Here is a 12,636-nt window from a genome sequence, read left to right as displayed (position 1 = left end):
TGATCAGTGTTTGGTCTTGGTTTAATCGCATGAATTTCTTTAACCAAAAAGCTTGTTAAATGCCCTGTTTGGCCCCTCATGTGGAAGACATAGTCTGTGTGCCCTGCCTTTGAGGATCAGTCATGGGTTTCTACAGCCCCATTTCCAAGGAGCTGATATTTGGTGAAATGATTCCTTACCCGCCTCTCTATTCCAGTTTCCTATAAGTGAGTAGAAATTGCAGACACAAATGGAGGAAGGGAAGAGAAGAAACAACAGCTAAAAAAGAAAAAACCAGTAGCAAATGCGAAGACCAAAGAGTACAAGTGGTAGGAGTCAGGGAAAGAGGGAAACACAGGGATGGAACAGACAGAGCAGCAAAGAGCAAAGTGCCGTGTGACTGCCCGTTCCTAGAACTCCCGCCCCTGAATGCGGTGAGGCTGGAGTGGAGCCAAGGGCCCAGAGCTATCCACTGAGGGGGAGCCCCTGCCTCCCACCCCTCCCTTGCTGTCGCCCGGCAACCACTTCCACCCCTTGCTGCCCCATGACCCAAGGGGAAAGACAGGGACCCAAATCGATGTATGTCGAGTAAAAAAAAAATTAAATCTGTCACTAAGTCTTGGCTCACGACCTACAGGCATACCAGTTACCCATGCAGTCTTATGTTGATTGCTAATGAGGAACTAGCTGCCATTTAAAGTGGCCCCATACTGAACATCGGGGACACAGAGATGATGCATAGGAAAAGGAGATTTGTGGGAATTTCCGAGGTCTTGGTGGCTCAGTGGTAAAGAATCTGCCTGCCAATGCGGGAGACGCGGGTTCGATCTCTGGGTTGGAAAGATCCCCTGGAGGAGGAAATGGCCACCCACTCCAGGATTCTTGCCTGGAGAATCCCATGGACAAGAGAGCCTGAGGGGCTACGGTCCACGGGGTCGCACAGAGTCGGACCCAACTGAAACGGCTGAGCACGTTTCCCATCTCTTGTTCTCTGGACCTGGGTTATTCACTTCAGTGAACAGTAACCACGCAAGACAATGTCAGTTTAAATTGATCAGAATTTTTTTTTAAGTTTAAAAAAAGTTAAAAATCCACATCCTGAGTCTACAGCAGCCTCCTCCACCATGCCTGGCAACCCCAAGTGGCCAGTGACTGCCATACTGCAGGTGAAACCTGGAACGTTCCTGGGATCACAGAAATTTCCATTGCGTAGCAGAGGGCTTAGGCACTTTAAAGAGTATGTTTCAGCTTTGGAGGTATTTGATAATTCTTTAAGAATTAAAAAAAAAAAAAAAGAAGCATAGTGTTCAAGAAGATAGTTTAATCGAATGATTAGATTACTCTCCCAAGTGGTGCTTGGCAGCAGACAGCTCCTTCCGTCTGCCATGTTTCTCGACTCAGCCAGTGCAAAGTTCTTATCTGTTTCGCTCATGTGCTCCCTGTGGGAGAAGGTCTCAACCGCCTTCTTGAGGACGGCAGCCCATCTTCTTGGTACCCTGCGGCCCTGGGCGTAATGTTTGCTCACGTCTCTCTCCCACTAGCATGCAAGCTCCACGAGGCAGAGGAATGTTTTTGAATGAATAACTTCTACAAACTAGCAGAGGGTTGATTTCCTCAGTGGAATATTTAACCGCATGACTCACCAAGTTACTGAAGCCAATTACATTCAGAGCTTGTTTCAAAACAGCAAATTTCTCCCTGTTCAGGGAACGCTCTGCTGTTGATCTATCTTCTCTAAGGGTCTGGTGCAAATACCTGTGAGGAGGAAAACCACACAGTTTTATGGCTTGGCTTGTCAACAAACCCCAGTGGTGAAGTCACTTCAGCCCTGTCTGGTCTCCAGAATAATGGACATCACCTGGACATTGTGTCCCTGTATGATTTATACGGCTTTGGTCCGTAAGAGCACATGCTGTTTCCGGAAGGAAGAAAGGAAGGTTCTTGTTGTACCAGAACGTATTTACACTGTTTCCCTTGGTTCTCACTTGAGTGGCTCCCCTCCTCAGAGAAGGTCACGAATACTTTGTGTATTTCATATCGAAATCTAGCAGATTCTACCCCATGCTTTGTAATTCGTATTTGTAGTCAAAATTTTAAATTGAGAGCAATCTACGATTTCTTCTCGTCAATATCTTTTAACTACAAGGTGGATGATTAATTCATGGATTTATTCCTTTCATTCAAAAAGCACAGAAAGGACAAAAGAAGTTGACCGTGTTAGTCGGTCAGTCGTGTCTGACTCTTTGCGACCCCATGGACTGTAGCCGGCCAGGCTCCTCTGTCCATGGGACTCTCCAGGCAAGAACACTGGAGTGAGTTGCCATTTCCTTCTCCAGGGGCTCTTCCTGACCCAGGGATGGAACCCAGTCCTCCCACATTGCAGGCAGACTCTTTACCGTCTGAGCCACCTGGATAGCCCTAAGCACAAAGGAATCGCCTACCAAATACACAATACTAACACTTCGGGATACAAAGAGCTTATCCCTGGAGGCTCAAGAACAAACACAGTGTGTCCAAAGACAGAGACAAGAGACCAAGCACGGCTGTGATGCAGCATGGAAGCAGAACAGCAGAGAAGGCCTTGGCCTGTTTGCAGGAGTGCAGAAAGGGAACCGGGGGAACGGCTGTGGGCCAGGACGAGGCTTCGGTTTCAAGAGCTGACGTTTGAGTAAGGATCGCCCGGGCAAATCCGAGATCCACGGTGATCCTCAGAATAACTGGCACTATGTGCAAAGGCACACAGGCAGGATCCCATGTGGTGTGTGTATGTTGGAAACTTGCACAGGTCTGCACAGTCGGAGCCTCTGGCGAGAGGGGCCGAGGGTGATGAGGCCAGACAAGGAGCCAGAGCCCTGTGCGTCCTGCAGAAGTTTCCGTGGTGGCGTGGAAGTGGCGGCTGTCCCCAGGGCCTTGAAGCAAAGAAAGATTGGCGGTGCAGGAGGCATTTCCCCGCAGCCCAGTGAGGTGGCCTGGAATTAGCCCTTAGCAGTTGTAGTAGTTCAGTCGCTCATTCGTGTGTGACTCTTTGCGACTTCAAGGGCTGTAGCCCGCCAGGCTCCTCTGTCCATGGGATTCTCCAGGCAAGAATGCTGGAGTGAGTTGCCATTCCCTTCTCCAGGGGATCTTCCCAACCTGGATCTCCTGCATTGCAGGCAGATTCTTTACTGACTGAGCTATGAGGAAGGCCTGGGAAGAGATGAGGCAAAGAAATGAGCCGGCAGGTCTAGGGAGACCAACAGTGAAGAGAAGCAAAGGAGATGGAGAGGCAGGTGGGCGAGAGGAGGGCTGGCTGTTCACAGGGTCCGTGGTGGGTGGGAGGAGAGGCGTCAATGACGCTTTGTAAGTTTCTGTCTGGGGAAGCAGGGTGGAGCAGGCCTCATTCAATCAAGGGGGGCTTCTCAAGAGAAGGAGTGCGTTCTTGAGAGAGAAAGACAGAGTTTATCATAGCTGTGTTTGTTCACTTCGAACTACTTGCTAGAAGTTCATGTGGTGTTCCAGGAAATAATCGGCTATAAGGGTCTGAAATTCAGAAAAGTCCAGAAAATAAGCCCTGGAAGTCATCTACACTAAGACAGCTAAAATCACGGGAGTGGATGAGCACCCTGGAAAGAAGACGCCCACATTTTACGGATGAAGACAGAGTTGATGGAGAGGAGACTGTAGGGGCAAGGAGCGGGGGAGGTGGCAGGCAGGTGCAGACTGTCGGTGTGGACGAGGCGTCTGAAAGGCCTTCTTTGCCCTTGACCTTGGCTGGGATGGGGGTTAACGTGAAACAGCCCACCGGATGGGGTGGGGAGTGGGGAGACCTCAGGAGGCTTTTACAGTGAGGCAGAAGCACGTTCAGACTGGAGGAGACGCAAAGACGGAGAAGGAGGTGGAGGAGGAAGGAGAGGGTCTGGACTCGGAGCCCCTCGGCCCAGTGGAAGGATGCTGCCTTCCCCACATTTGGGTCGGGCGACGAATACCGTCCGCTCACCGGACATCTCAGGGAGCAGAGGGACCTGCTCATGGCCTCAGTTTCTCTAGGACGGAACGTAGTTGAGGTTTAGATGATGAGGGAAAGTGGACTTGAGGCATGGACTGAGCATCTGAGCCACTGGCTGTGGACGAGGGACACTGTGGTCAAGCAGAGCTTCCCAGGTGGCGCTGGTGATAATGAACCCACCTGCCAGTGCAGGACACACAGGAGAGGCGGGCTCGACCCCTGGGTCGGGAAGATCCCCTGAGGAGGGAACGGCAGCCCACTCCAGTATTCTTGCCTGGGAAACCCATGGACAGAGGAGCCCGACGGGCTACAGTTCACAGGGCCACAGAGAGTCAGATACGACTGAAGTGACTCAGCAGGCATGGAGCCGAGCAGGGAGACATGGGAGGTTTAGTGAAGCAGCCGAGGACCCCGGGGAGCTGCTGGCCAGCTTCAGCGGGGCTCTCTCTTTCTCCGAGGACAGGCGAGCTGGGGGTTGGGGCCTTGGACCAAAAGGAAAAGGTCACGACAACCGTGTTAGCAAGGGGTTGAGTTAGGATGGTGGGAGCCGTCTGGCCTAAAATTCATAAAATTCTAGGAAGCTGTAACCAGTCTTGACTCTCCTGTTCTTGCAGAAGTTTTCCATCCATCTTTGCTGGTGTCATCTTCTCTTTTCTGCTTGTAACATAGGCTAGAATTCCATTCAGAGTGGTTACTTGACATCTTGTAAAGGGCAGTTAGCTCTCATTAACATTACAGAGTCAAATGTGCAAAACACCAGGGTTCCTTTCCACATTCTTGCAAGTTAATCAGCTAATAAACTCCACCTATGCAGAATTCAAATATTTCTTTAAACCTCAGCATCTCCCACTTTGTGTGTCTTTATGGTGGGAACTTACGGCAGCTCTGACCTACTCCATGAAGCAGTTAAATTCTGGGCAGAAGGAACCGCTGGAGTTAATCTAGGTAATTTAGACAGGGCTATTAAGCCTGTAATGGCTCCTGAGAAACCAGATCAAAACTGGGGGTTTTCCAGGGCAGCTGACTGATGGCAGGAATGATGCCTGAAGACTGCGTTTTCCTCGATAATCAGAAAACTTGTTGGTATGAGGACAATGCAAAAAAAAAAAAAAAAAAACCGAACTAGATAGATCTCAGTGTCTTCTATACAAACTTTACCATCCTTCTACTTTCCAGGAAGGCCAAGGTTGATTTCACTAGAAATACAGATCTTTACTTAACAGCCAAACTCTATCTTAAAATGGGAAGGTTAGTATCAGGAAAATCAAAAAATTAAAAGTCTACATTTTAGACATTAAAAGTACTTTTTTTCCCTTTGAAATCATTTAATAATGAAACCGCACATAGGGCAGGAGTTTCAGCAAGCTCCAGGAGATGGTGATGGACAGGGAAGCCTGGTGTGCTGCCGTCCATGGGGTCGCGAAAGAGTCGGCATGACTAAGTGAACAGCAACGTCACACAGGACAGAAGAACCCTAGAAAAATACGCCTGGTAAAACACTGCAACCAAGAACACAGCAGAGCTCTATCTGACCCTTTCTGATGACATTTTAAACTTTTATTACCTATAAAATGGAATAAAAGTAGGTTAAATGAGAAATTAGAAAAATTCATTTCTCCTTCATGATGACTTTATGTTAATTAAATAAGACACTATGTGTGATCTGCTTTCTAAACTCAGATTGCAATGTACTCATAGAATAGGAGCATTTCCTGGAAAAAAAAAATGTATCTTGCATATGTGGAGGGCTTTCTCAATGTGCTTGGTTATTAATGAAGCCCTTTAACAAGATATAAAACTAAGTCAAACGAAATAAGGAACATTTTGAGAAATTACAACACACGCTATTAACCATGTAGAATATTTTAAACTGCAAAATATACTTGTCTGTTTGCCGACAGAAAAACGTAATAAACAGATAAAGAGATCATAATTTTCACTTCCTGATCACTTTTCCCCCCAGTGTGAATCACTTGAAGGTTAACAATCACATGTGTGTTTCCATGTGGTTTTAACACTTGAAAAGAGGCAAGGATGACTGTGGGCCACGGTTGGCTGACGTCCCTGCAGACCAGGCTCACTCCGACGATGCTTTCCCCCCAGTCTCAACACTGTAGTTGAGACCCACCCGGACGAATCTGCGCAAGTGTTTCATTTGGTAGCTTCGGACCCTGTCATCTATTCATTGACGGTTCCACACGTCAACTACAGGTTGGCACGCGCCAAGAGGCTTTGCCAGCAACTGGACAGCGACAAGCAGGAGGGCATTTGCCATCTGCCTCTGCGGAGATCGGCCTGTACTGCTCCAGCTGCGGACCTTCGACACCCCCGCGGGGAATTCAGGGTGGAGAGGGAGGCACTCTGTGCTCCAGGGAAACTGGTGGAAGGCATCTTCAGATGGATAGATGTTTCTGGGAACTGATTTCGTGATCCCAATCCCTGCATATCTCCTCAGATGTTGAAGCGCACTGAATCCCTTTGTGGTGACATCAGCTCCTCGTGACTAGCAGAAAAGCTTTTGTAAAGTAGGCGCTTGATTGCATCGAGCTCCCCCTGCACCGAAATCTCATATATGGACCTTCCCCAGTGCCTCTCTGGAGCAGCCTCTCAGAGCGAGCTGTGGTGCTCTCTCCCCAGCGGCAGCCCCCATTTTGCGCCAAATAATAACTCACAGCTCACTCGATGCATCGGTTCCAGTTGGCACACAATTCCCGGTTTTCAGATCTTGGAATATCAGCCTTCAGGGTCTCTCATGGCATCTTTTATGTCTTGAAAACCATGTTCTGACAGCTCAAAGAGCCTGCTTTTACCATCTCCTCCTAGCTCGTACAGAACTCGGGACAGTAACACTTGGCAACACGGAGACGTGTGGTCAGAAACATCAGCGACGCGTCATTTGTGGAACCAGCAACCACTGCTGTCTTATTTTCAGAAAGTCGACAGATCGGGGATGCTCCAGGTGTTGTTCCCCACAGAGCAGAAGATGGTAGCATGGAGGCTGGACCGTGTTGACAATAGGTGGGTTGATACTGCTTGATTAATTGGACTCAAAAGGAAAGGCGGTGAGAACTGAAAACACGTGTCAGACATTTCCCTGGAGGCTCCAGAAGCACTTCCATTCATCTTCAGATTGATCCTGAAAGGCAGAGCTATCGCTGTGCCCATTTGTGATACGAGGGAACTGAAGCGCGTTTACGTTGTCCAAGCCAGCACCTGGCCGCCGGACAGCACCCTCTGTGCCGACCCCTCTGTGTGTCTCAGCTCTCCTCTGAGGGGCTGGGAGGAGAGGGGAGGCTGAGCAGCACCACAAGGCACCTTCCTCAAGTTACAAAGTGGCTTGAAAACGTGGGGGAAGGAAAACGAGACGTGGAATTACTATTATACATGGATGGGTTTTAAAAAGAATGCAAAGTCTCACGAGGTTTTAAGATTCCATAGGATAGTTTATGATTACTCGATTCTGTCTCAACTCTATACGTGTATTACAGGCACAAAACGGAGTAGCTGAGCAGGACCCCATGGGACCTTCCAGGGACAGACGCCCCTGAACCTGCCTCTTGTTTGTGGGCAAGTCTTCCCCAAATTCCAAAGAATAAACTTAATCAGAGAAATGAGAAAATGCAGGAACAGAGGAAAACAGTCAAGTAAGACAAAATTATAATAGCTTGATGGTTATGCAAAGAGTGCCTAAGAACTGATGCCTTCGAACTGTGGTGCTGGAGAAGACTCTTGAGAGGCCCTTGGACAACAAAGATCAAACCAGGCAATCTTGAAATCAACCCCGAATAATTATTGGGATGACTGATGCTAGAGTTGAAGCTCCAGTATTTTGGTCACCTGATGTGAAGAGTGGACTCATTGGAAAAGACCGTGATGCTGGGAAAGATTGAGGGCAGGAGGAGAAGGGGGCAACAGGGGATGAGATGGCTGGATGGGATCACCGACTCAACGGATGTGAGTTTGAGCTACTCCAGCAGATAGTGAAGGACAAGGGAGTCTGGCATGCTGCAGTCCATGGGATTGAGAAGAGTTGGTTGGACACGACTTAGCAACTGAACACAATAATCATTAAACAATGATTAATGATTAAACAAAGCCAAGGACCTTTAGTTCCTCCTCAAGAGCTACAGACACTATTCTTTAGCCATGTCCTTGAGCTGTTTTGCAGATACTGAAACCCCCACCAGCTGGGAGAAGTAAACTATATTCTGCCCTCAACAGCTAAATTCTATTCTATATATAGACCCCAGACAGGCTGGAACCAGAAGGTTGCTGATGGTGGCTCCTGATGATGGTTGCTTCACCACCAACCAATCAGAAGACTGTCTGTGAGCTGATCACACACTCTGCAGCCCTCTAGCTCATTCAGTCTTCAAAGGCTGATCCCTGGCAGTCACTGGGGAATTTGGATCTAGTGAGCTTTAGCTGCCTGGACGCTAATGGAATATAGCAACGCCTATTTCAGTCACGTGCCTGCGACTGGATGAACTCATTTATTAGTTCCAGAAAAGAGTTCTGTTTGTTTGGGGTAGGTTCCTTGGGTATCTCCCCTCTCCATTGTTGCTTTTTATATAAAGCATGATGGTGATTTATTCTGAACAACTAAGTTTATAAATCTCATTTCTAAGGACCAGGATGAGAAAAGCACATCTGTACCAAAGAAACAAATGACTTTGTTTTCACTCACATTAAAAATAATAGCAAACCAGGCGAATAGGTGTTACAGCTGGAAGGTACAAAATCCCACTCGGCTTTGAAAACCTTTTCTTGAAGGTTTTCATTACAAGCTAAATTTAAGATAAGCCAGTAACAAGAAATGTTGACTTGTGCTATTTCTCATCACCTGTTCCCTCGTTCCGACCTGCTGATTGTCGTGACAATGAACAGTATTCCAGGAACGCGTCTTCTAAGGCGGGTCAAAAATCTTGTTTGTGTCTGTGGTGTGTAAATGCCTGTGAGTGTGTGAGTGAAGGGTGTGTATGTGTGTGTATTGATAACTTATGCTTTGCCATAAAGGAACACAGATTCTGGAAGACATTTCCTATGGGTAGAGGGGCAAATGCAAATCGCTAATCCCCTGGTATATGGCACCACTGAGACAAGGGGGATGGAATTCAAGGTGGCAGTGGTTTGATCCAAGTATCAAACAATGACCTTTGGCAGAAGAAGCAGAACTTCAAGGGCGTGGCACCCCCCGGGGCATCTGCACCTGCTTTCTCAGAGCCCAGCCCGACACAGCGCACCGTAGCCTTGCAGCTGGTGGATGAACGAGAAGTGCAGATGTGATGTGCGGCGCTGCCCATCAGTCAGCCAAGGCGCACTATGCGCATCCAAGCTCCAAGACGCTGAACCTTAATAGCTATCCCCACAAAAACAGAAATGATGGTTATGGGAGGTGACGGAGGTGTCAGCTAGCACTACAGCCACATCATATTTCAGTGTATAAGTGTATCAAACCAGCACATTGTCCAGCGTCAACCTACACGGTGGCGCCAGTCTCTCAGCCGTGCCTGGCTCCTTGCAGCCCCATGCACTGTAGCCTGCCAGGCTCCTCTGTCCACGGGATTCTCCAGCCAAGAACACTGGAGTGGACTGCCACTTCCTTCTCCAGGGGACTTTCCTGACCGAGGGATCGGACCTGGGTCTCCTACCCTTCAGGCAGACTCTTCACTGCCTGAGCCACCAGGGAAGCCCAAGCTCACCACACAATGCTGTATGTCAATTACATCTCAAAAATTAACTGACTTGATTTAAAAACACAAGAACAAACAGAAGCAGCCACCCTGGCTGTGCTCATCCGAGCTCCTGGTTCTGCAGACGGGGGACGGCTATTCTGCGCCTGCAGGGGTGCCCAGCACACACGCCTCCAGTGGAAACACTGTAACGCGGGTCCCTCCTTCAGACCACGTGCCTGCCCCTTCGCCGGGTCTGGGCTCACAGACCACAGAAAGTGTTTGATCTGCCGCATAAACAACAGAAGAACAATGTCTTCTGACCGTGGGCAAAGTTGCCTTCTACTTGGGGAAGTTTAATATGTAAGCAGAAACCAGATAAGGCCCAAACCAGACAGTCGGCATCAACAAAGACAGCCCTGTTTACCAGCTGATGGAGGAAGACGGCAGCGCGTTCCTTCCTGCTCACCCACCCCCACCCCACTCCTCAAAGGAAATTCTTTTCTTGACTGTTTTAAAACTATCTGGAAAGTATTAACCAATTTTAAATCCCCCCTCCATGGAATATGAATTAGATTTTTTTTTATTAACCGCAGGTTCAGATCCGTAAATCTCCCCCAACCAAAATGTTAATATATTAGCCACAAACTGTTTTGTTTGGAGAGAGGAAACTCTGCCCGTGGTCCTAGGAGAAGAACAGAATCCGTTTAATAAATTACGCATTCAGAATGACTTCGGGTCTTGTGACATTCCCAGAATAGTTTGTCCATATTTTTCTCATCAGTCAGAATATTTCTGCAAAACATCTGGTGGGACAAACTCTAAACTCTCACCATCTTTCCAACGGCGGGGGTTGGGGGGCGGTTGGTGTGTCTCATAAAGTCATTGAACACAGAGGTGGAGGCACAAGAACAGAGCAGCTGCCTCCAGCACAAAGGGTCCAGGACACGGATCTGGGGGTCGGACCCCAGGCTGCAATCTGTCCCCAGCCCTGTGTCTGGAGGGGACTCCTTCCTGCCAGCAGAAGGGGCGCCCTTTCCTCCTCGCAGAGACATAGAGGACCAGCAGTGATTACAGGGATGACTCAGTGAAATGGGAAGAAAGGGAAGTTTTCGCTCAGAGCTGGTGTCAGGGTCTGGCCTTTATGAACCTGTTTAACTCGCCAAGGCCCAGGGGGGCTTCCATACTTCCCCCAGGTCCAGGTCACAGCAGACCAGCTCAGGTTCTGCACGTGGGGAGGGGCAGCAGGTACGTCCGTATTCATCTGGCTCGCTTCAGGCTGAGCAGGTGCAGAAGTCCTCCTCAGGAAATCTCACCAAAAAGCTTTGTGTAGGGCCATACCCACAACACTGTGGTGAAGGATAACTCAGACCTATCCCGGGGTTTGAAATCCTGCCTGAGGTTGACACCTGCATGGAAACGCCGGTCACCTGTACGTGTGCCAGAAGGTGACACTCCCGCTCATGACCGTGCAGGGACGGTTACTGCTGAGGCAGGGCTTCCAGTTCTGGGGCCCGCCGTGGACTCACACGGGTGTTTGTGCAAGTGACCCATGTAACAGCGAGGCGCTGCTGGCTGCTGTGGCTCAGTCGCTCAGTCGTGTCCAGCTCTTTGCGATCCCACAGACTGCAGCTCGCCAGGCCTCCCTGTCCTTCACCATCTCCCAGACTTTGCTCAAACTCATGTCCCTCGAGTCGGTGATGCCCTCCAACCATCTCATCCTCTGTCGTCCCCTTCTTCTCCCGCCTTCACTCTTTCCCAGCATCAGGGTCTTCTCCAATCAGTCAGTTCTTCCCATTAGGTGGCCAAAGTATTGGAGCCTCAGCTTCAGCATCAGTCCTGCCAATGAATATTCAGGACTGATCTCCTTTAGGATGGACTGGTTGGGTCTCCTTGCTGTCCACGGGAAGAGTCTTCTCCAGCACCACAATTCTAAAGCATCAGTTCTTTGGCATTCAGCCTTCCTTATGGTCCAACTCTCAAATCCATACGTGACCACTGTAAAACCACGCTGCTGCTGCTGCTAAGTCGCTTCAGTCGTGTCCGACTCTGTGCGACCCCATAGACGGCAGCCCACCAGCCTCCCCCGTCCCTGGGATTCTCCAGGCAAGAACACTGGAGTGGGTTTGCCATTTCCTTCTCCAATGCATGAAAGTGAAAAGTCAAAGTGAAGTCGCTCAGTTGTGTCCAACTCCTAGCGACCCCATGGACTGCAGCCCTCCAGGCTCCTCCGTCCATGGGATTTTCCAGGCAAGAGGACTGGAGTAGGTTGCCATTTCCTTCTCCAGTGCATAAAAGTGAAAAGTGAAAGTGAAGTTGCTCAGTCGTGTCTGACTCTGAGCGACCCCATGGACTGCAGCCCACCAGGCTCCTCTGTCCATGGTATTCTCCAGGCAAGAGTACTGGAGTGGGGTGCCAGTGCCTTCTCCATGTAAAAACCATAGCTTTGACTATAAGGACCTTTGTCAGCAAAAAGACCACCAAAGGCGAGTCTTTGAATTCCACCAGGGGGAGCATGCCAAGGAGCCGCCCCTCTGGACTCAAGAGCCTGGGTGTACAGGCGAGTCCCCCATCAGATCAACCTTCCCAAGTCTTACTGGCATCATGTCAATGCTCTGCTCAGCTGAAACTTTCCCCTAATAACAAAGCCTTGTGCCTATTTTCCAGCCTCCCCACAACACTGCTCTGCTCACCAGCCCCTCACTCTGTCCTGTTCCTGGGGCCCCCACTGGAGCTGGCCGCCAGGCACCTTGACATTGACCATCTGCGCTCGGGAGCAAACACCCAGATTCTCTTCCAGCTGCACCCAGGTGCCCAGGAAGATTCATCGAACAAAAAGGCTGACCCTTCCAAAGGTGAGAGGGGTCTCCTCGCCTCACTGTCTTCTATCTCTAGAAGACAGAGACAGAAGTATCTTCTCCTTCTTACAAACCAGATCCGAAACATCAGCTTTTTCTTGGGTCTCGAGCCTGAGTGCTTTTGCCCTGGAGCTCAAGCCAC

General features: G+C 49.4%; 1 protein-coding gene across 4 annotated transcripts in view; it reads right to left on the bottom strand.

Moving 5' to 3' along the window:
* Positions 1-12,636, bottom strand: part of MYO16 (myosin XVI) — a 526,459-nt gene that overhangs the window by 200,772 nt on the left and 313,051 nt on the right. For all 4 annotated transcript variants that reach the window (XM_069602005.1, XM_069602006.1, XM_069602007.1 and 1 more), the window contains one exon: positions 1,623-1,734. In XM_069602005.1, coding sequence (XP_069458106.1) covers positions 1,623-1,734 — 112 coding nt within the window. The remainder of the gene's footprint in view (positions 1-1,622; positions 1,735-12,636) is intronic.

This window comes from Ovis canadensis, chromosome 10 (genome assembly GCF_042477335.2).
Source record: "Ovis canadensis isolate MfBH-ARS-UI-01 breed Bighorn chromosome 10, ARS-UI_OviCan_v2, whole genome shotgun sequence".
Classification (NCBI taxonomy): domain Eukaryota; kingdom Metazoa; phylum Chordata; class Mammalia; order Artiodactyla; family Bovidae; genus Ovis; species Ovis canadensis.
Note: the sequence above shows the minus strand (reverse complement) of the source record. Positions and strands in the feature narration are given on the sequence as shown.